Source organism: Harpia harpyja, chromosome 14, assembly GCF_026419915.1.
Source record: "Harpia harpyja isolate bHarHar1 chromosome 14, bHarHar1 primary haplotype, whole genome shotgun sequence".
Lineage (NCBI taxonomy): Eukaryota > Metazoa > Chordata > Aves > Accipitriformes > Accipitridae > Harpia > Harpia harpyja.
In genome coordinates, this window is record NC_068953.1 from 35888490 (window position 1) to 35907588 (window position 19099).

Below are 19099 nucleotides of genomic sequence, written 5' to 3' on the forward strand. Positions count from 1 at the left end.
CACCAGAATACTGGGCAGGCAGGAGAAGCGCCGAAGTCTGTAGGTCTTAAATCTCGGCACTACTGTCTGGAAACTAAGGCAAGATTGACAAGGTACAGATCTGCAAAATGCATTGTAATATTGTTTACAGAGAGAATGAGTATATCCTGACTTTTACTGTAACCTGCTATGTATCTTAAAGTCACAAGCATAGCAAGGATGCTTTCCTGCTATATCAATTTTGTTCCAGTGAGCTAAACCTTCAGTCAGCCTCAGAAATCAGGAGAGGGAACCCTAACTATTTTCTGGAGCTCTTTTATTCTTGAAAGAACTTGCTTATGTGTGATTTCTGGGGTGGCTGGGAGAGGGGAGAGTGAAGTAGGTAGAAGTATTTATTAGTTGGTCAATCACTTTTGTTTAGTAAGGTCTGTTCTGAAATTGGGGGAAAAAAATCCAAGGAATTTACATTTGTTTCTTGGGAAAATAATTTCCCTTTTCTAAATTCCCTATTGGATTAAAATAATGTTTTCAATTTAATGTCCTTAATGTTACGAATAACACTGAAATATTGGTCAGAGGATTCTTAATAACTGGTTTACTTAAAACCAAGATTTATTTTTTTTAACTTCAGCAAGCCTTTGCTAATCTTTTTTTTCCTCGGATTCCTAATTCCACCATCGTGGGACCTCAACTACTGCAGATTACTACTTTTTTTTTTTTTTTAATTAGGAATTTTAGAAGAGATTTATATATTGATCTTAAAAGTTGGGGGGGGAGTGTGAGGTTTGTAATTATTTTAATTAAAATTCTCTAGGACTGGGCAAGTGTTCCCGGTCTGAACTCGAAGGGACATCCTGAGAAGGATGCCTCAGCTCTGCTATAGGTAAACGATCTTCGGCCCGACAGTTGCTCGAGGTTTTTGATCTGGCGTGCTGATAAAAGGATTTAAACAAAATGCAGCTCTCGTTTTCTCCCGCCAGCAGCGGGAGCACTGTTTTGAAAAGCTCTTTCCCTTTCTCACGGCAGGTGGTACGTTTCCTCCCTTCCCTCCCGGGCTGTCCGACGACGCGACCTGACGGACCGCTGCCCGCCTCGGCCCGCGGCCGCCGCCCGAGCAGCCGGCCTCTGCCCTCCCCCTCCGGCCGGGGCCGCCCGCCCTCTCCCGCCAAGCGCGCTTCCCCGCACGGAGGGCCCGGGCCCCGGGCCGGGGGCGGGAGCTGCGGCGGGGCCTCCCCGCCCCGCGCCGGGCGGCCGAGGGCCGAGGCGGGGCCCGGCCCGCGTCCCCCCCCCGTTAACGTAAAGCCTTTCCGCCGGGGAACGCAGACGGCCGCCCCGGGCGGGACAAAGGTTGGGGCAGCTCCCGCCCGGTCCAAGGGTTTTGCCGGTGTTGGCGAGAGGGAGCCGGAGCGAGCGTCCGCGGGTTTGTGCTGCGTCTGTTAGCGCAGGAACCCTGAGGCCCCGACCAGGCAGAAGGATGGCGGCTGCTTTAACGTTAAGATCTACTAAAATGTTTCTTGTCTTTTGCAGACGTGAATTTAGAATCTCCCAGACGGGGATTCGGCAACTCCGTTCCACCGGAAATCGCTCCTGGTTAGCAACGTACCAGGTTAGGCTGCTGCTGGATATCAGCGAATAAAATTACGCCTAGTTAATAAGCTTTCCACCTCTACTTCTGAACAGGCAGAGTGCATCTCTCTAGCAGTCTTTCTTGCTGGGCGGGGTGGCTACAGACTAAGTAGTTGACAAGAAACCACGATGTAAGAAACCCAGACTGGCTCAGTGGGTTTTCTTTGCTTGCTTAATAAGCATAGGAAACTCCTCTCTGGCATCTGAAAGCATTTTGTTGCAGTGGTTACTGTTTCTGATGTCAGAATGCACATAAGATCATCCAACTTCTCTTTTTCTCCTAGAGACACGATGTCTTCTGGAAATGACCGTCAAGCCCAGACGTTCACCAAACCAGCGCTCGGTGAAAAAGAAGCGACTGAATTGGTTGACAGGGTGTTTGGATTAAAAGTGTCTTGGATCAGGCCGCTCCCCAGCTATGATGATCAGAATTTCCACGTGTGTGTCTCAAGAAGCAAAGGTGCAGCTGAAGGTGCTGATGAGTATGTCCTCAAAATCACCAATTTGGAAGACAGCCAGGAGCCTGACCTCATTGAAGCGCAGACCCAGGCCATGATGTTTCTCAGCGCCGAAGGCTTTCCTTCAGCTACTCCTCATCTTACAAAAGATGGTAACATAATGTCTCTGGAGTCAGGAGGTGAGCAATTATGAGCACCTCCACTGCCCTACTGTTATCTTTAGCTTGGCAGTAGCTTGCTATATGGCATGTCTTATATATACTAAAGTGAATCTCTAGGCTTATTTTTAAATATTAGGGGATATGTATCAGGTGGCCTGTATGTCCAGCCATGATAGTCCAAACTTAAAAGACCAGAAGAAAAGAAAGTCAAAGAGATTAATAATTAACTATGAAAACACTTAGGAAATAACTTCAGTATAATGAACTGGAGAAAACATTGACCTGACCTGTCCTTGCACACAAAAAGGAAAAAAAAAAGCCTCGTTGACTAAATGATCTTACAAATTATTTGCCTACAGAATGGTGTAACATACAGTTCTAGCCCATCTATGATGCCAGAACAAATCACTTTAACAACGCTTGGAAGAAAAGATTGTGTTGACGTTTTGCTTTTATTTTCACTGTAACTTCCACACAAAAGCTGGGATTCCTGAGACCACCTGTTCTGCTGCAAAACAGTGTAAGTGGGTGTCTGCGGGCACTGCAGGAAACCTGCTGTATGCAGAATCAGTTCCAAGCACAAGGACTAGAAGTCCAGCATAGATTGCATGTGTGTTAAGGTTTGCACATCATCGTACGACATTCTGGTAAATCAAATCTTTGAATGAAATCTGTTTTATGAGCTACATCTGATGACTTCTACACTGGGATAAACTTTTTTTGCCTCTTGCATTTACTACTCAATAGCATATATTGAAGTGACTGACTGCATCTCTCTTTGCTTGTTAGATACTGGACCTGGGAACAAAAAGTACATGGTCAGACTGCTGACTTACCTGCCAGGGACACCTGTAGCGAAAATTGCTACAAATACTCAGATTTTCTATGAGATTGGTAAGCTAGCTGCCAGTTTGGATAAAGCTCTCTCAGAGGTAAGTTTTCGTTGCTCTGGCCTCACAAACTTCTTTCTCAATTAATTTCTCCTCTGTATTTCTTCTTGTGCTTGCTGTCTGCTTTCCTGATAGGTAAAATTCAAGTTGGTGAAAGCAGATGTCAGTTTAACTCATCTTTCAGGTGCTAACCTCCAAGCCGGCTGTTACTAAAGCGTATCCCCAAGTAACATGACCAGCTGGCGCTCATGACATGGTATTGGTGATCCTTTTGCAATGCATTTCTATAACATGAACAGGGAGATGAGGATTTCTTTTTACTTACGCAAAACTCACCTGTTTGGTGTTTCAAACCTGGCAAATAAGGAGAGTGAAGCCTAGGGTGCTCAAATTAGAAGCACGTAAAGTTTGTTTTAAAGCATTTTCGTAGAGTGCACATCAGACACAGCTGGCTGATCTATCATTTTGAATTCATTCTGACTTGCTGTCTTTCCCCGGTCATTAGAACTGTGACCATTTAACACTGGTAGCGGTTAGTTCCTTCTCTACAATGCCAGCAGTGCCAATGAACAGAGATTTGTGACGCTTCCCTCATTCGCACGACTTCCAGTCAAATAATCTTAATGCAAAGTTCGTTCTTTACTCTGTAATTATACAGGATAATAAAGCTGATAAATCAGCCAGTAATTAAGTTTGATACGTAAAAGAACTCTTGCATTATTTATTGCCTTTCATTAACCTTTCCTTCTCATGTTCTGGCTCCCGGCTTCAGACAATTATGAAATGTGAATTGCCAGCTTTGCTAACCACATTCTTAAATTGCAAGAGCATTTTTCAATTGGGAGAGATAATATACTGTTGCCTTCTAACACTCTGGTCATGCTCTTATAATGCGATTAAAACAATTTATATAGACCAGCTAGTTTTAAAATATGCCTGTGACTTGTCCTGCCAAGGAGGAAATAATTGATGAGAAAGCAAATTTTGATGGAAAAGGCTCTTTATGCCCTTAACGTATGGATTATCATCTACCAGGGTTTGTCATTTAAAAGAAAGAAAATTACAATCACCATTGTCAAAACTTCAAAATATCATTCACACTAAAAATACCTAAGGTATTAAGTTTTCTGATGACAGATCAGAAAATACAGCCTGTCTTTTCTACCCAGTTAATTTACTTTGTCAACTTGATAGCAAAGCAATGTGCCATGCTTTGTTTTGTGCACAAAATAGTATTCCACCACTTTCTCTGTTGTCTCCTTTTGCTTGCATGTGCCTCACATTCTCTAAATGGAAATAAGTTAAGTTTATGGCTGTAAAGTGACTGCCTATGGCTTTACATTAACAAGGGCTCATGACTTTTTATCACCGTTCACACACCTGGTAAACCATTTATAGCGTGCTGGAGTATCTGATTTGTGCTGGGAAGATGGCAGTGGCTGCTTACCAGATGGCATTCTTCCTACCAGCGTGGTGCTTTATACAGCGTTAGGGATCCTGTATTGTGATTTTTGGTGTAGGCTTGATCTTGTTCCTTACTTATTCATACATGGTTCCAGTTTTGACTATCATTTAGCTATCTTTAAGAGCCTTAATTACAAGCATAGGTCTCTTTTTAAGAGGAAGCCAGCTACTCTTGTGGGAAGATTTTTATTTGCCCTATGCACTGGTAGAATCTGGCCCACAAGCCACCTTAACAAGCATTAGAGGATTCAAGGATAAGCATGGTATGCAGTGGGAAAGATGCTTTTCCTCCCTGAGTGTCGCTTTCCAAACCACCTTTTTCATTTGCTAGTGAGAGAGAGGTTAAAAACCTTGTTTGTTTAACATATTTAGGCTACCTGGATGTACAAAGGCAAATTTTCGTACGATTAAAGCTCTGTGCAGTATCTCCATAAAGTACTTCTGTCCTCGGGATTTTTCATGTACCAGCTGATCCTAAGGCTCGTCCCCAGAAGGTGCCACCTTTAAACGCACAGAGCGTGCCTGTTCCCAGCACGCTGGCGGGTTTTGTGTCTCTTCTGCTCCGACAGCTTTCTGTAGCACCCGCTGTGCAATCCAGGCTCTGTCTTGGCAAAGCCTCAGAGTCGCTATATAATGGCACGCTACAGAAAGTCAGTATCATTCGGGTTGTATGTAGATATTAAGGTGCTTGCCTTAATCATTCTTCAGGTTATTCTTTTACTTATTGATATAAAGCAATAGTCGAAGTCATGGTGCTTTTCAGTGAGTTTCATTAGGAACCTGTTAAAGTCAGTAGGGGCTTTGAATCAAGCCCTTCAATCATAAAAACAGGATTCTTACTTATGGCCGATTTTATCTTGTGCTTTTTTCCAAAGAAATTCCATCATCCATCAGTAAAAAGTCTGCATCGAGGTCAGTTCATTTGGAACCTGGCAAATGTTCCTCTTCTAGATCAGTACATTTATGCCTTGGGCCAGAACAAATATCGTGAAGTTGTGGAACAAGTTATCGAGCAGTTTAAAGGGAAAGTAATACCCAAGCTAAGCAGTTTTCGAGCCTGTGAGTATTTTATTCTCGTTGTAATTATGTTGAACTGAGACACTGAAATTTCTTACAGGAGTTTGGGTCTGTGGAGAAGGCAATAAAAGGCAGAAAAGTAAGTGTCCTTCATCCCTAGCTAGACATGTGCAAATATTGTGCTGAGCGAACACAACGCAGAATAAGCCAGGAGGAATGTGCTGTCCAGAGTCAGGTTCAGTTCTTGATCTTTCTGATGTTTGTTCCGGTCAAGGTGATGATTTTCATGCTGTTACATCAGCTTAATAAGAACATACGGAGTACATGACTTCTTTTCATAAAGGCCCCAATAACGACTTAATCGTATTTTTGGAATTCAACTCACATTGATGTTGATGATAATCTGACAGTTTGATCATTTGAAGATTGCTATTCTGTGTTTGGAAAACATGTAGCATACCACAGGTAGTACCAGACCAGGATAAGATCTCATAATGCTCCCTTTATCGATTGCTATCTATCTGGTCACCTGTAAGTGGCATGGAGGTTGCTAGGAAGCCGTAAGGCAACAACAGCTGACGCTGAGGGAGACTAGCATGGTTTTGTAGTTGACTGTCAGTTTGAGCCTCTATGTGTCTTGTCAAAGCTGTTTCACTGAGAAACAGAAAAGAAAGAAGTTAGATCCTGCTGTTTAATAATTATTAAATACTGTTTCTGTTTCTTCTGTGTTTAGGCATCAATCATGGAGATCTTAATGACCACAATATTCTAGTAGACTCCAGCTCTGCCTCCCTGGAGAATCCTCAGTACAGAGTGTCCGGCATCCTGGATTTTAGCGACATGAGTTACGGGTATTATGTGTTTGAAGCGGCAATAGCTATCATGTACATGATGATTGAGAGCCCAGATCCTCTGAGCGTCGGAGGCCATGTTCTGGCCGGGTTTGAAAGCGTCCTGCCACTCACAGAGGAGGAGAGAGGTGCCCTCTTTCTCTTGGTGAGCGGGAGGTTTTCTCAGTCCCTCGTCATCGCAGCCCACACGGCTCTGCTGTACCCGGAGAACGAGGAGTACCTCATGATCACCGCCAAAACCGGATGGAAGCACTTAATGACCATGTTCGAGGTGGGCCAAGAAGCTGTGGAGAAGACGTGGTTTGAGACGGCCGAAGCCTACACCAGCCGCGCGCCCGCCCAGTAGATCGCTGGCTGCCGCCGGCCCCGCTCGCTGACGCCCGGCTCTCTCCAATAAAGGCGGCGCTGCCTGTGCTGGAGCGCGTCCACCGTCGTCTGTGGGCAGGCAGGGGCGGGGCACCATGGCGGGCAGGGCCGGCCTCGGCTCCCTGAGGCGCTGCTCGCTGCCCTCGCCTCGGCGGGCCCCGGCGGGCCCCCCCCTCCCCGCCCCGCCCCCCCTCCCCGCCTCCCCTCCCCTCAGCGGCCGCTGCCCCTCCCCGCGCCGCGCGATCGGGGCGGTACCAGCCTCCCCGGGGGCCGGCGGGGGGGGGGGAAGGAAGGGAGGCCGGGCCCCGCCCTAGTCCGGTACACGGCACCGCGCAGGCGCGGCGGCCATTTCCGACGCAGCGGTGAAGGTTTGGGCGCGGCCGTAGCGCCCGGTTCTTTCCCCCGCCGGCCGGGACTCCGCGGCCGATCGGCCTCCTTTCGGCCTGCCGTGAGTGCGGGCGGGCGGGCTGGGGGGAGCGGGGCGCGCCCCCGTGCGCGGCGGGAGGCGGCCAGGCCCTCGCCTTCGGCCGCGGTGAGGATGACTCTGCACTGCGGGCGGGGGGGGTGGGGAGGGGTGGGGAGGGCCGCGGTCCGTGAGCGCGGGGCGGTCGGTGCCGGTTAACGGGCGTTGTGGTGTCTTGCAGGCCCGCTTCCCTTCTGCCCGCAGCGCGTCCCCGGCACGATGGTGAGTGGTATTTCCCCGGGGCTTCGCTGAGCCGCCGGTCGTGTCGAGTCACGGCCCGGCCCGCCGGTGGCGCGGGCGGGTCGGCTGCAGTGTGTGGCGAGGCGAGGGGCGGTCACGCTGCGGAGGGGCCGTGGTCAGCCCCTGCGGGGCCGGGGGTGTGGGCACAGCGGGGTCCGTGGGCCAGGCCCGCGCGTGTGGTGCTGGCGGCGTTACTGCCGTACCGTGAGTGCCAAACTGAGGTCACGAAGCGACCGGGGCTTTTTATATGCGGGTCGGAGCACGGCTAATTTTAGAAGGTTGCTTTCTGACAAGAGAACGATGAAAGTTAACCAGCTATTGCTTTTTACAGTCTCGAAGATATGACTCCAGAACTACCATATTTTCTCCAGAAGGTATTTTTTAACCCCACGCTTTCAAGTAAACTCTGACTATTCTATCCAGCCTCTCAAAACTTAAGTAATAAACTACTTGTACAAAGGTTGGTTGGTTATAGCGTGTTTCCACCTATACACGTGTTACTGAAATCCTATCTACCCACTAGAAGTAGCGCCCAATTCTGTAAGGACACCAGGGGTCCAAAGTGGCAACTTCCAAATTCATTCTACTTCAAGCAATAACGAGATCGTGCCCCATTAGTGAGTAATACCACCTGCCACATTTTTGAAAGAACTTGAGCAAATCTTCTCCATTCATCTTTTGTTTGAGTGCGGATGGATTTTGCTATTGTTCCTCCATCCCCTTGAGAATGCATAATATCCTGCTGGTGCAATCACACCTCTCCTTGTTATTCTTACACATGCTGGAACAAGTATGTACAAACCATGTTTTCCTTTTTTTTTAGATGGGATGGACTCAAAATCAAGTATTAAATATTTTCTTTGATTGTTGAAAATCCATTTTTGCTCATATTACTGCAGCAGAGAGTTCTGTAGATTTTATTTTTTTTGTAAAAGAAGGGGTTGTTTCTCCACGTTGGAGATGCCCTGTATTACCTTATCAGATTTGTGGATTTTCCTTTCCTGACTCCTTCCTCCTTTTCAACCAGTTAATTTACTGTCTGCTGGTAACAGACTGAAGAAGTCAAGACTAGGTCGTACAATGAGCATCCATCAGATTCTTGCAAATTTAAGTCATCTTGCATACTTTGTCCTGTTCAGTGTTACTTTTTTGATGTTACTGATTTAAATCCTTTCCTAGGTCGCTTGTACCAGGTTGAGTATGCAATGGAAGCAATTGGACATGCAGGTACTTGCTTGGGAATTCTAGCAAATGATGGTGTTTTGCTAGCAGCGGAGAGACGCAACATTCACAAGCTTCTTGATGAAGTGTTTTTCTCCGAGAAAATATACAAACTTAATGAGTAAGTTGAAATGATGATCAGATGTCCAGTGATGTTATCAGTAACAAAACGCTGCTGTTATTCAGACATTTTAGCACTGAACCCGGTTTTATTTTATTTGAAGTGTTAGTTTCTTTTTGTTCAGCGTTTTAGACAGGTATGACTGTTTTGTCATTGTTCGCTTCAGTAGTTCTTCTTCTAAAGTAGAAGCATCGCTTTTTTTTTTTTTTTTAATCTCTAGGAGAATTTTCTAGGTGAAATAGCCTGTTTGTTGGTACTTCCCCATATAAGGTAACGTTATTGTAGCAGTTAAGAAAATTGGGAATTCTCTGTTTCACAAAATACCATTTGGAGGGGGGTAGAGTAAAGAATGCACACAAAAATTACCATGCTAGTTCAGCTCAGCATCCTCTTCTAAGTCTTTGTTTTTCTTTTGTGATTCAAAGAGAACAAGATAGTTAGGTAAAACACACCTTGGGTTTCTTTGCCACAATTGTAGCAGAGATGATATATCTCCCTATTACAATTTCCAGTGTTATATATTATGCTCTCTTGCCTATAAGGGAGGTAGAACTTCATCCCTGCCAGAAGGTGCACATGAAACACAAATAGCTTTTTCATCCTGTTAGCCTCCCATTCTGTGTTGATCTTGAAAGCAGCTAGAACTGTAGGAAGTACAGGATTTTTAAGGAGGCAGTGTGATAGCGCACTGGAGTAGTTGTCTAGGCCAGCCCTTCCATCTTCTGAAAAATGTTTACATTCACTTGGAAAAAATAATCTGGATTATTTTTCTTGAATCCTTTCTGTGTAGTGAAAGCTTGGTAGCAATATCAAATTGGGCAAAAGAGATCTTAAATTAAGAGCTAATGAAACAACGAAGGATGTGAAGCACTTACTTTCCTTATGATCAAATCAAGATTAAGTTTCAGTTACACAAACGCAGTGTGTCAGCCAGCAGCTTCCACTGAAGGCCTGTCACATCTGTATGGCTCCTTCAGTATTCTGGTGTGCTGTGTCAGGTGGCCTCCAGATAGGCACCTGTATGTAGCTAATGGCTCTTGTGAAGACACTCAGGACTTAATCCTCTTTGGCATGATCTTTTTCTCAGAACTATATGTGTAACTGACATACTGACCTGCTTACTTTTTGCTGTCCACCTCTGCTCTTACAAAGTGGTTAGATATTATTTTTGGTGTACCCTAAAGGCAGGAGCGGGTGAACCTGTTTTATATGGCAGCTATGTAGTTTTGATCAGAAAAGCCCAACAGTAGGCGTTCTGCTTGAACCACTGCCTGAAGACGTGTCTAGTTGTTGGAGATTGATAGGAATGCAGTTAATTTGTATGCTTTTATTGCAGGGATATGGCTTGCAGCGTTGCAGGAATAACTTCAGATGCCAATGTTCTAACAAATGAACTGAGACTGATTGCGCAGAGGTAGGTCTGCTGATAGTTAACATGGTTTTACTTGCCTGTGCTGTCAGATTCAATTCTGGTTATGTATTAAATCGAAATGAATGTGTATTTAGTAGAGCTGAAGTAGGTTGTTTGAAATAAAACGGCTAGACTGAAGAGGCTTTACCTTAGGAACTTGTTTCTTGTTAAATGTGGTACTGGATACTGTCAGCACATCAAGTTCTGAAAACTGTTTTTTTGTCTTTCATACTAGGTATTTGTTACAGTATCAAGAGCCCATTCCTTGTGAACAACTGGTAACAGCACTATGTGATATCAAGCAGGCTTACACGCAGTTTGGAGGTAACGAAATGTGATGAACCATTGTGCTTTTAAATGTCTAAAGAATGATTCTGTTACATTATTTGAAGCATCTGAGTCTCTGGACAGTTCTACCAAATTCTTCCATGACAAAGTTATACCGAGAAAAACAATAGCCAAATTTTAGAGGGGAATGGGTAGTCACTGTTATGGTTTTGCTACTGAAGGTGCTACTTTTTAGCAATTGAGGAACTGAGGGCTGAGTTTCTGGCCTATTGCCTAGAATGCTTTGCACGCTCTTGGACTTAGTGAATGCCTTCAAAAGACCAGCAAAGAATTGTTTGTAACCTTTCAACATTTTGGGCCCATCCGGCATAATGGCACAATGAATCACAAATGAGACTATATGTAGGGGTAACAATAGTGTAACACTTCAAAAAATACTATTTCTGTGGATCAAGAGACATTGTGTTGTAAGTAGTGTTCCTTAGTACGTGAACTGATGATTCTGGTATTTTACATATATGTAGTGTGAAAGAATGACCTTTTTATGTACCTGGCTTTTGACGCTGTTAAGTTATTCACTTCAACAGCTAAGCTACCTACTTTAAATATTAAGTTTTGATTTAAAGTCCTGAGATGAGAAATTGCAATTTGTGGAGACAGAAATGAGCTGCTCTTAGGGTTAAATGAAATAAATCTCTGCTGCCCCCCCCCCCCCCATGACTTAGAAAGAAATGCTGGCATGCTTATCTCAAGCAACAGAAGTGCAGAACAGTCTGTTAAATCCTAGTTCACAGGAATAGATTTGAAAAAAGAAATCAAAGAAAATAATTGTCACTCATGACCAATCTTGTTACTAAATTTAGATTGCTAATAGCCTTCTTTTCAACAGGAAAACGTCCTTTTGGTGTTTCGTTGCTGTATATTGGCTGGGATAAGCATTATGGATTTCAGCTGTATCAAAGTGATCCTAGTGGAAATTATGGAGGGTGGAAAGCTACGTGCATTGGGAACAACAGTGCTGTAAGTTCTCGGTTTTTTCCTCTCAGTCAAGCAAAAAAAAGTGTAAATTGCACTGTACTAATTAAACTGAGTTGTTGATTACTAGTGCAGAGCAGAAATAGATAACTGTAGAAACACTGCTGTTACTCATGAATTTATATTATCTTGCAAAAAGCAACTGTTTGATTGATTGCCCAAAGATACCATTTTAATTTCTGTGAAATTTATAGGCAGCTGTGTCAATGCTAAAGCAAGACTACAAAGAAGGAGAAATGACCTTAAAGACTGCACTTGCATTAGCCATTAAGGTTCTAAACAAAACCATGGATGTTAGTAAACTCTCTGCAGAGAAAGGTAAGCAGTTCGCTAATATGGGATAACACCCTTTGCTTAAAAAAAGAAAATGTAGCAAAAGTACATACACTAGGTGTGGTTGATTGGATTTTTCGTTGTCGTGAAAAAAGTTTTCAGAAGATGCAGCAGCTCTCAGCCTTAACCTTTCTAAGAGGCACGCAGATAGCTTAGTTGAGGATGATCCACCTTGATCAGCTCCAGGGGCTAGACCACAGTTTAGGAATTGTAGGCTGTATTGGCACAGTAGCAGAAATGGCTACGTGTGTGGTAGAAGAATCACTGGAGAGGTATTAACACGCTTGTGTATGCTGCTGCAGAAAAGGACTGCTGCCATCTGGCTTGCCAGTCAAGCTGCTTTGTAGAGGGCAGGACAAGAGCCTTCTGCTTCGTTGTCAGTTGTAACCCCAAATCTTACCCCTATGATGATTGCTCTCTCTAAAGGACAAAATGTAACGCCGCTGTCTGTTCCATATGTTTCAGTTGAAATTGCAACACTGACAAGAGAGAACGGAAAGACAGTGATAAGGGTTCTGAAGCAAAAGGAGGTGGAACAGTTGATAAAACAACATGAGGAGGAGGAAGCAAAAGCTGAACGTGAAAAGAAGGAGAAAGAACAAAAAGAGAAGGATAAATAGAATATGAAATCAAGTGTTCTGTAGATAATGTAGGACCTGCTTCAGTAAAAGATAATCTGGGTTTCTGTTTTGTAGAAGCCTACAGCTTATGCCATGGAGGACCCAGAATTACTTTTGATGAACCAGGTCCTTAATCATCATTCAGATAATTAGTTAACTGCTCCTTACATTGACCAATAATTGCTTTAATTCTTGAACACTTTATTTCTTTCATCTTCTATTTTTTATTATGGAATAAAATTTAAGAAGAATAGTGATGAGTGTCTTTATTTCCTCAGTAATGCCTGGATATGCACAATCTTGAAGGATTTAATCGCTTTAAACCATTAAAACAAGGTATATGCTAGTTGGTAAAGAACAAATATGGTGTTAGAATTGTTAGCGTTTTGTGTGTATGTGTGGGTTTTCCTTTTAAAGTAGTGAAAAGGGCTCCTAAGTTTGAAAAATCATTTCACAAATACAGAATTAAAGTGTGCTGGCATGCCAAGTTTTAGTTTTGGCCTATTTTGTTCTATAACGGGCTATGTCAAACTGATGGTCTTGCAAGCAGTAGTGTTTTAAACAGGCCCTGTAGCAAATGTGTTCAGTTTATCATAGCCTTTCATGAGTGCATGTGTTTTCTAAGAAATTAATCATATAACACTAGCTGTATTCACACAAACTAGAAGACATTTTACAAAGGCCACATAAAAATGTTAAGCTATCTTGTTGAAATACAAATAGGTAAATAAAATAGTGCATGATTTTGGGCCATGTTGACTATTTTACATTTTATCCTGAAAGGAAATTGAGAGGTTTTATGTTTAGTGTTGCTGATACTTCCCCAGAGAATTTGGTTCCCTTCTCTGACAGACAACAGTCTAGAAAACTAATCAGTTAACCACTTGAGAAATCATCATATTTGTGCATGAATTAGAAATTACAATAACTTTTGTTCAGATTGTCCCTATACTGAATGCAAAATAATATGATTTTCAGATTAAAAAAACCTCTTCTATTTCTGGGAAAAAAAAAAAAAAAAAAGATCTGGAGTTAATAGAGGAGATGAAAACAAGTTACTGAAAATTATTTTGCACCCTTTATCAAAAAGTTATCAAAAGCAAACTGAAAAACTCACTTGAGTGACATGCTTAAATGAGAGGCCTTACCTGCTGAATTTCAGCTGTGACACTGGTGATCCAGCACCTTTGTGCCAACCCTGGATTGTGTCTGTCTTGTAGCTTTTTGGTTTTGTTCTGGTTTTTTTTACCCCAAAGGATATCTGGTGTTTACAGGATTTAATAAAACCATTTAAAGAAATGGAGTGAATCCATAAAGTGTTCTATTATTTTTAATTTATCCGAGACATTTTTGACTGATACAATGTACTTTGTCAACATGGCCAGAAATTACCCTTAGTCTCAACAAAACCCATTTTTGAGCTCATTGCTGTAATATTCACTGTTGAGAACAGAGGGAAGGAATCTGACTTGAGGTGTCTGTGTTGCAGCTTGCGTAGATATACGGCACTCACTTTGGCAACCTCTGTGCAGAGAGCGGTGTGGGGTGGCATGGGTTCTGTGCAGGCTGCAGGACCTGCTTGTTCATTTTCTAAGTCTCAGTGCAGGCCAATTGCTGTAGTCTTTTGTACTGAACTTGGACAATACTTTGTTAGTATTTAAATTTTATAGCTAATAAAAGTTAGACTTGAGTTTTATTTGCACCTTGTGCAACAGTAGATCTTCCAAATAATAACATAGGAATGATATTTCACATAAGAAGTTCTGAATAGTTGCAGACAACATGCAAGGGGTAAGTTTTAATCTCCATTATAAAGGGTTGTATAAATACCTCAAGCTCCATTTTTATGTAGAAAATTCAGTGCTCGATCTTCTTATTTTTTGATACCATGAATGCAATATATCAGCATCTTTTGCAGATTTCTAGATCACTGATGATGGTTATACAAGTACTTGGAATATGCCCTAAAAGCAGCAATGCCAAAATGGAGTTTTTTCTAACTTCTCAAAGATCACTTGAAACAGAATCTGATAGACTCCAGCAATGCTTTCTGTCTTCCAGGAAACCATTAGAGCATCTGAGTCTGGGTTCATCAATGTATATAAGTCACGCAAGGCAATTTGTTTAGTATACTAGTAGAAGTATTATTAGATAGCTTAGGATATAGATTTATAAAAATATTTTTTCTTAAGTGCTTCTGTTTCTAACAAAGAGGGGATAACAAATATATTTGGAGCTTTGTTTAAAGAATTACCAATAGCATTTCTTTGCCAAACACTGCATCATTTGTTGGTAAAGGAGAACTTTTTAGATACTGTAATAATCAAAGGTCAGTATGATTTAAATAATTTTCTGATCTGTACTCCATTGTGTATTGAAGCATTGTGATAAGTTGTGTAGTTGTGCTACATTTTAAAAGATCTATTTATTTAAAGGTTTTGTTTACCCAAAGTAAAAGTATTGTCAAATAATTTATGAGTATAATCTTTGAACAATTATCAATTTAATTTAAAAAACGCCATCTCCACTGAGTGCCATGAATAGCTGATTGTGAGATGAGCCTCAGTACTGCCTTGGCATAGGCAAGCAACTCTAGCTGGCACTCATATCCAAGATGTACAGTAAAGTTCTGCTAAACTAAACTTAATTTCTGGTTCTTTTCTGCATTTGAACCTAGGACAATAAGCAGGTGCTGGAGATCTTTTATTGACTAGAATCTTCCTGGGACATCCCTACACTAATGCAAGTTCCTTACCTGTTTTTCCTAGAAATAGAGCAGTGTTTGACTGCATAGGCCTATTGTGTTGATTCTGGCTTTGTGTGTTTTAAAAAAAAAGAAAAAAAAAAAAATCACCACTATCTGTGCCTTTCCTGGGAGTGGTTTGGGGATAAGTCGTAAGAACAGAAAAATGATTTTGGCGATACATTTGAGTTGTCTTTGCTAATCAAAATGATCTTCCTGTTCTTTGTATGTTTTTTTTTGGTGTACGTAGTGTTTACGTAGAGTTTACAGTGTATTACATAAGTATTTCAAATATTTAGCTATTGCTGTGGATTAAATGTTATTTTAACACCAGAACTTCATGTGGTGCTGTGGAAGGTGACAGATTTTTCAAATTAGGTAAAAGTATTTACTTGAAACTGTTTGCATAATATGATGTTAGTAAACTTAAAGACTGGATAGTTTATATCTCACTTGAATGCATGATAGAACTTGTTAGGGCAAGTATTCACAAATAGATTGTCCTAATAAATTGTAATGTGTTTTGTTATTCTAGGTAGTTTAAGACATAATGAAACTACTGCTTCTTCAGTAATACCTGTGCTGTCTCTTGCATCTGTCAGTGTTTAAAAAAGAGAGTTAGCTTGTTTTCTAGATGACTGTATTCTGTTCAAATAAAGTCAAATTAACTTCTGAGGCTGCTTCTTATGTGACTTACCGTGTTGTGCGCTGGAAGACAGAAGGTTCCTTTAGGTATGCTTCCCTATTCACCCAAATATTTTTACTTGTCAGAGTTATAAAAGAACCCAAATTAAGATGATAAACAAAGGACTTTTAATGTTAAAATTGACTCCTGCTTCTGTTTTGTTATGCATTCCCAAAGTAATTATTTATTTTTCCATTCATAATCTTAAAATTAGAGAAAACACTTCACCACTATGTTGTGAGAACAAATATATTAATGATTACAAGGTGTTCAAATTAATGGTTTTAGAGGCCACAGAACTGTATGTGATACATAGGTAACATAGCTAAGTGTATACAAGACATCTAAGTCCAAGAAGTTAATGCACTCGGGTACGTCATACATTAGAGAAATTATGTACCTTCAGACTAGATGAGATTCTAGGACTTTCTTAAATGTCTTTCATTTTCTTTAAAGAATATTTGCCATTACAGTTTTTCTGTAGTAAAAGTTGTCCTCGTTTTCGAGTTTTAATTGCAGTTATTTCTATTACAATATGAAAACCCGCTAAAATAACCTGATCTGAGAGCACCCTTCACTGATTATATAGCTCTTGGCTTTAATCTGGAGAAAATTCAGCTTCACAAAAATATTTTTAGAGTATTTCTGATTTTACAAAGAGAACTGAGCAGCTTGCTATTTTAATCTGTGATTAATTGGGCATTTGGCTTTCCAATTAAAGTACTCTTCAGTGCACAGTAAAAGCTGCCATCAGCCAATTTACTGGAGATTCTCAGAACATACTTTAGTGGGGACCTTCAGATGTCAACTCCTGCTGAGAAGGACCCTTTGAAAGATAGCAGACATTACTCATGTAATTGTTTAGGCTTTCACTTAATGATAAATATTAAACTTAACATGCTGCTGTTAGTATTAACATTTTGCTCCAAGTTCAAAGCAGCAGGAAAAAATGGCTTCTTATTTATAACTACTGTTTTCTAAACCAGTAATAATACAACGTAATTAATGTGTGCCAGATGATGCTACGTAAAATATTTAGCAAAATGTTGGGCATGTAACCGAGACAGTGTAATCCTTTTATATCTTACAGCATCTGTTTTGCCTAGCTAGGACCCAGCTGCAAACAAATTCATAGTTATGTAATAAAACCAGTTTGCTATGTTCTGCACATCCGAATGGCAACTATGCTTAACACTGTTAACTAGACATGTGATGGCTCCAAAATGCATTTACTGCAATGCACATACGCTGTTGACAGAAATTACGTGATAACCTTAATGTTAGGAACACCAGGTGCAATGCAGTGGTGGACCAGTTGTCATCAAAAACTACAGATTTGCAATTTCTAGTAGAAACATTGCCCAGTAATTTTTGGAGCATTCAGAAAACATTAGAACTCCAGTGTATCATGAAAGAATAAAATCGGGGGGGTTGTGCCATGCTTTGGGCTAAAATAAATTTTAATTTACTCTAAAATCTTGGGTTGACTACTGCATACACACTGAGCATTTCAAAATAAGAGTCACACACTGCATCCTTTAACACATATTTCAATTGTGGAGGACATGCAGTATACAAATGGATTCTCAATATATAAAATGACCATATTTACTGCAGAGCATTCAAATCAATACAACATGTCACTAGAAGTGTGCTGGAAGAAACTACTGTGTAAGCAGCCTTTTTTTGGATGGCTTGTACCGACTGCATTATGTCTTGCACAGACATGCACATCCTAAATATGGCTGTAGGATAAGATGATACAGAAAAACACGAGTTTAAAAATTAAGAAAGGGATTGAAATGCTTAAGTACTCTGCTTTGGTCGTCAAAAGATTCATGATTTACACAAAGAGATGCCCTATTTTTCTATAAAATAAACAGTATGAAAGAATTTTCACAATTGACAACATGCTTAGTGAAGTTACTACTTTGGGTAATGCTCATTTTAGGAAGGTACAAAGTTTCTAAAATTATTTGAGTTGAATAAGGTCCATTTTTCTGAGGAATCTGGTATTTAGCACTTTTCAGGTAGCAGCTGATTAACACTGTGTAAAGCCATTTAGCCCTTCTTTCCAAATCTTTTCTCTCTGTAAAAATCTTAAACAGTACCTTAAATGTAAAAGATGCATTAATGCCAGCTGCTTCTATTTTCTGTGGCAATGTGTACACTGTACATTTCCATTAGGATGATTTAGGAAAAATCATTAATTATATTTCACAGTTGGTGCATTTAAAGTTGTCTTTTATAACTTTTTATTTATCTGATATAGAAAAAAAAGGTGTTGGGTTTTTTTGTGCAGAGTATTCATGATATATGTTATATATCTATAATATACATAAAGATGGAAATATCCTAGGTCTTTTTAGCTTGCATCAGCTTGCTTATTTTTGATTAAAAGTTCCAAAACATTCTGATTTAGAAACATAAAAAAACCCCAACCCTACTGAGTGTTTCATATGGAATGGAAGTTAAAAATTAGTTTAGTATCTTCCTTTTCACTAAAATTCACTCAAACTTATATACCCTCCCCAAAACACGGTTTAAAAGAAACAAATGTCGACCCAGGTGGATGTACCATAGTTATTTAACGTTCCCGTTGCTGCTGCCGCGTTTCAGCGAGGCACGGCAGGTCGCTCGAGAGGCAGAAGCAGTGACCCCAGCTCACCACCTACCTAGTCAGCACCTGCGTCTCTGAAGGAACCTTTTCTTTAACTGTGGAAGCGACGGGACGGCGCCCGAGGGGTGCCTTTGGGTACAGTGCTCTGTGGGTTGGCTACAGCTTTCCCTCCGAAGTACCTGCCTCCCTCACAGGGAACTTACTCCTGACAGACCGCGGGGGAGGCGGCGGCCGTTACCCGCCCGAGGCAGGGCCGCTGAGGCACGCAGCCGGCGGTCAGCTGTACGATTGTCCGGCCAGCCCCACACGGTGCCGAGCCACGAGTCGGTACCTCCGGGCCACCTCCGGGACTGGCTGCCGGGAAAAACGACCCGCGGACGACGCCTTGCCGAGGCTGCTGCTGAGGGTCGTGCCGCCGCTATCCCCCCCCCCCCCCCCGCAGCGCAGCACGCCAACCGTTCTAACGGTTCCCGCCGCACGCGCTCTTCTCCCGCCCCTCGCGCACCC

The 19099-nt window shown here is 41.8% G+C and overlaps 2 protein-coding genes across 7 annotated transcripts; both read left to right on the forward strand.

The window, feature by feature from the left end:
* Positions 1–73: 73 nt before the first annotated feature.
* Positions 74–6866, forward strand: HYKK (hydroxylysine kinase). Of its 4 annotated transcripts, none has more exons than XM_052809132.1 (6): positions 74–92; positions 1507–1585; positions 1890–2242; positions 3014–3156; positions 5454–5637; positions 6329–6866. In XM_052809132.1, exons 3-6 carry the CDS (start codon positions 1897–1899, stop codon positions 6790–6792), a joined length of 1137 nt encoding a protein of 378 aa, XP_052665092.1. In that variant the 5' UTR covers positions 74–92; positions 1507–1585; positions 1890–1896; the 3' UTR covers positions 6793–6866. The 4 variants fall into 4 exon arrangements, with proteins under 4 accessions (XP_052665092.1, XP_052665091.1, XP_052665089.1 ...); XM_052809131.1 differs by lacking the exon at positions 74–92 and adding an exon at positions 1308–1326; XM_052809129.1 differs by lacking the exon at positions 74–92 and adding an exon at positions 1382–1399.
* A 299-nt stretch (positions 6867–7165) lies between these two features.
* Positions 7166–15960, forward strand: PSMA4 (proteasome 20S subunit alpha 4). Of its 3 annotated transcripts, none has more exons than XM_052807880.1 (9): positions 7166–7260; positions 7457–7497; positions 7847–7889; positions 8695–8857; positions 10194–10271; positions 10504–10592; positions 11446–11576; positions 11786–11909; positions 12390–15960. In XM_052807880.1, exons 2-9 carry the CDS (start codon positions 7495–7497, stop codon positions 12542–12544), a joined length of 786 nt encoding a protein of 261 aa, XP_052663840.1. In that variant the 5' UTR covers positions 7166–7260; positions 7457–7494; the 3' UTR covers positions 12545–15960. The 3 variants fall into 3 exon arrangements, with proteins under 3 accessions (XP_052663840.1, XP_052663842.1, XP_052663841.1); XM_052807882.1 differs by having other exon boundaries at positions 7236–7344; XM_052807881.1 differs by lacking the exons at positions 7166–7260; positions 7847–7889 and having other exon boundaries at positions 7479–7497.
* Positions 15961–19099: the final 3139 nt, after the last annotated feature.

Coding starts and splice junctions, on each gene's coding strand:
- HYKK (XM_052809132.1), top strand. CDS start 1,897: ATGTCTTCTGGAAATGACCGTCAAGCCCAGACGTTCACCAAACCAGCG. Junction 2,243..3,013: donor AATGTCTCTGGAGTCAGGAG/GTGAGCAATTAT, acceptor TTTGCTTGTTAG/ATACTGGACCTGGGAACAAA. Junction 5,638..6,328: donor GCTAAGCAGTTTTCGAGCCT/GTGAGTATTTTA, acceptor TTCTGTGTTTAG/GCATCAATCATGGAGATCTT.
- PSMA4 (XM_052807880.1), top strand. Junction 8,858..10,193: donor AAAATATACAAACTTAATGA/GTAAGTTGAAAT, acceptor CTTTTATTGCAG/GGATATGGCTTGCAGCGTTG. Junction 10,593..11,445: donor GGCTTACACGCAGTTTGGAG/GTAACGAAATGT, acceptor TCTTTTCAACAG/GAAAACGTCCTTTTGGTGTT.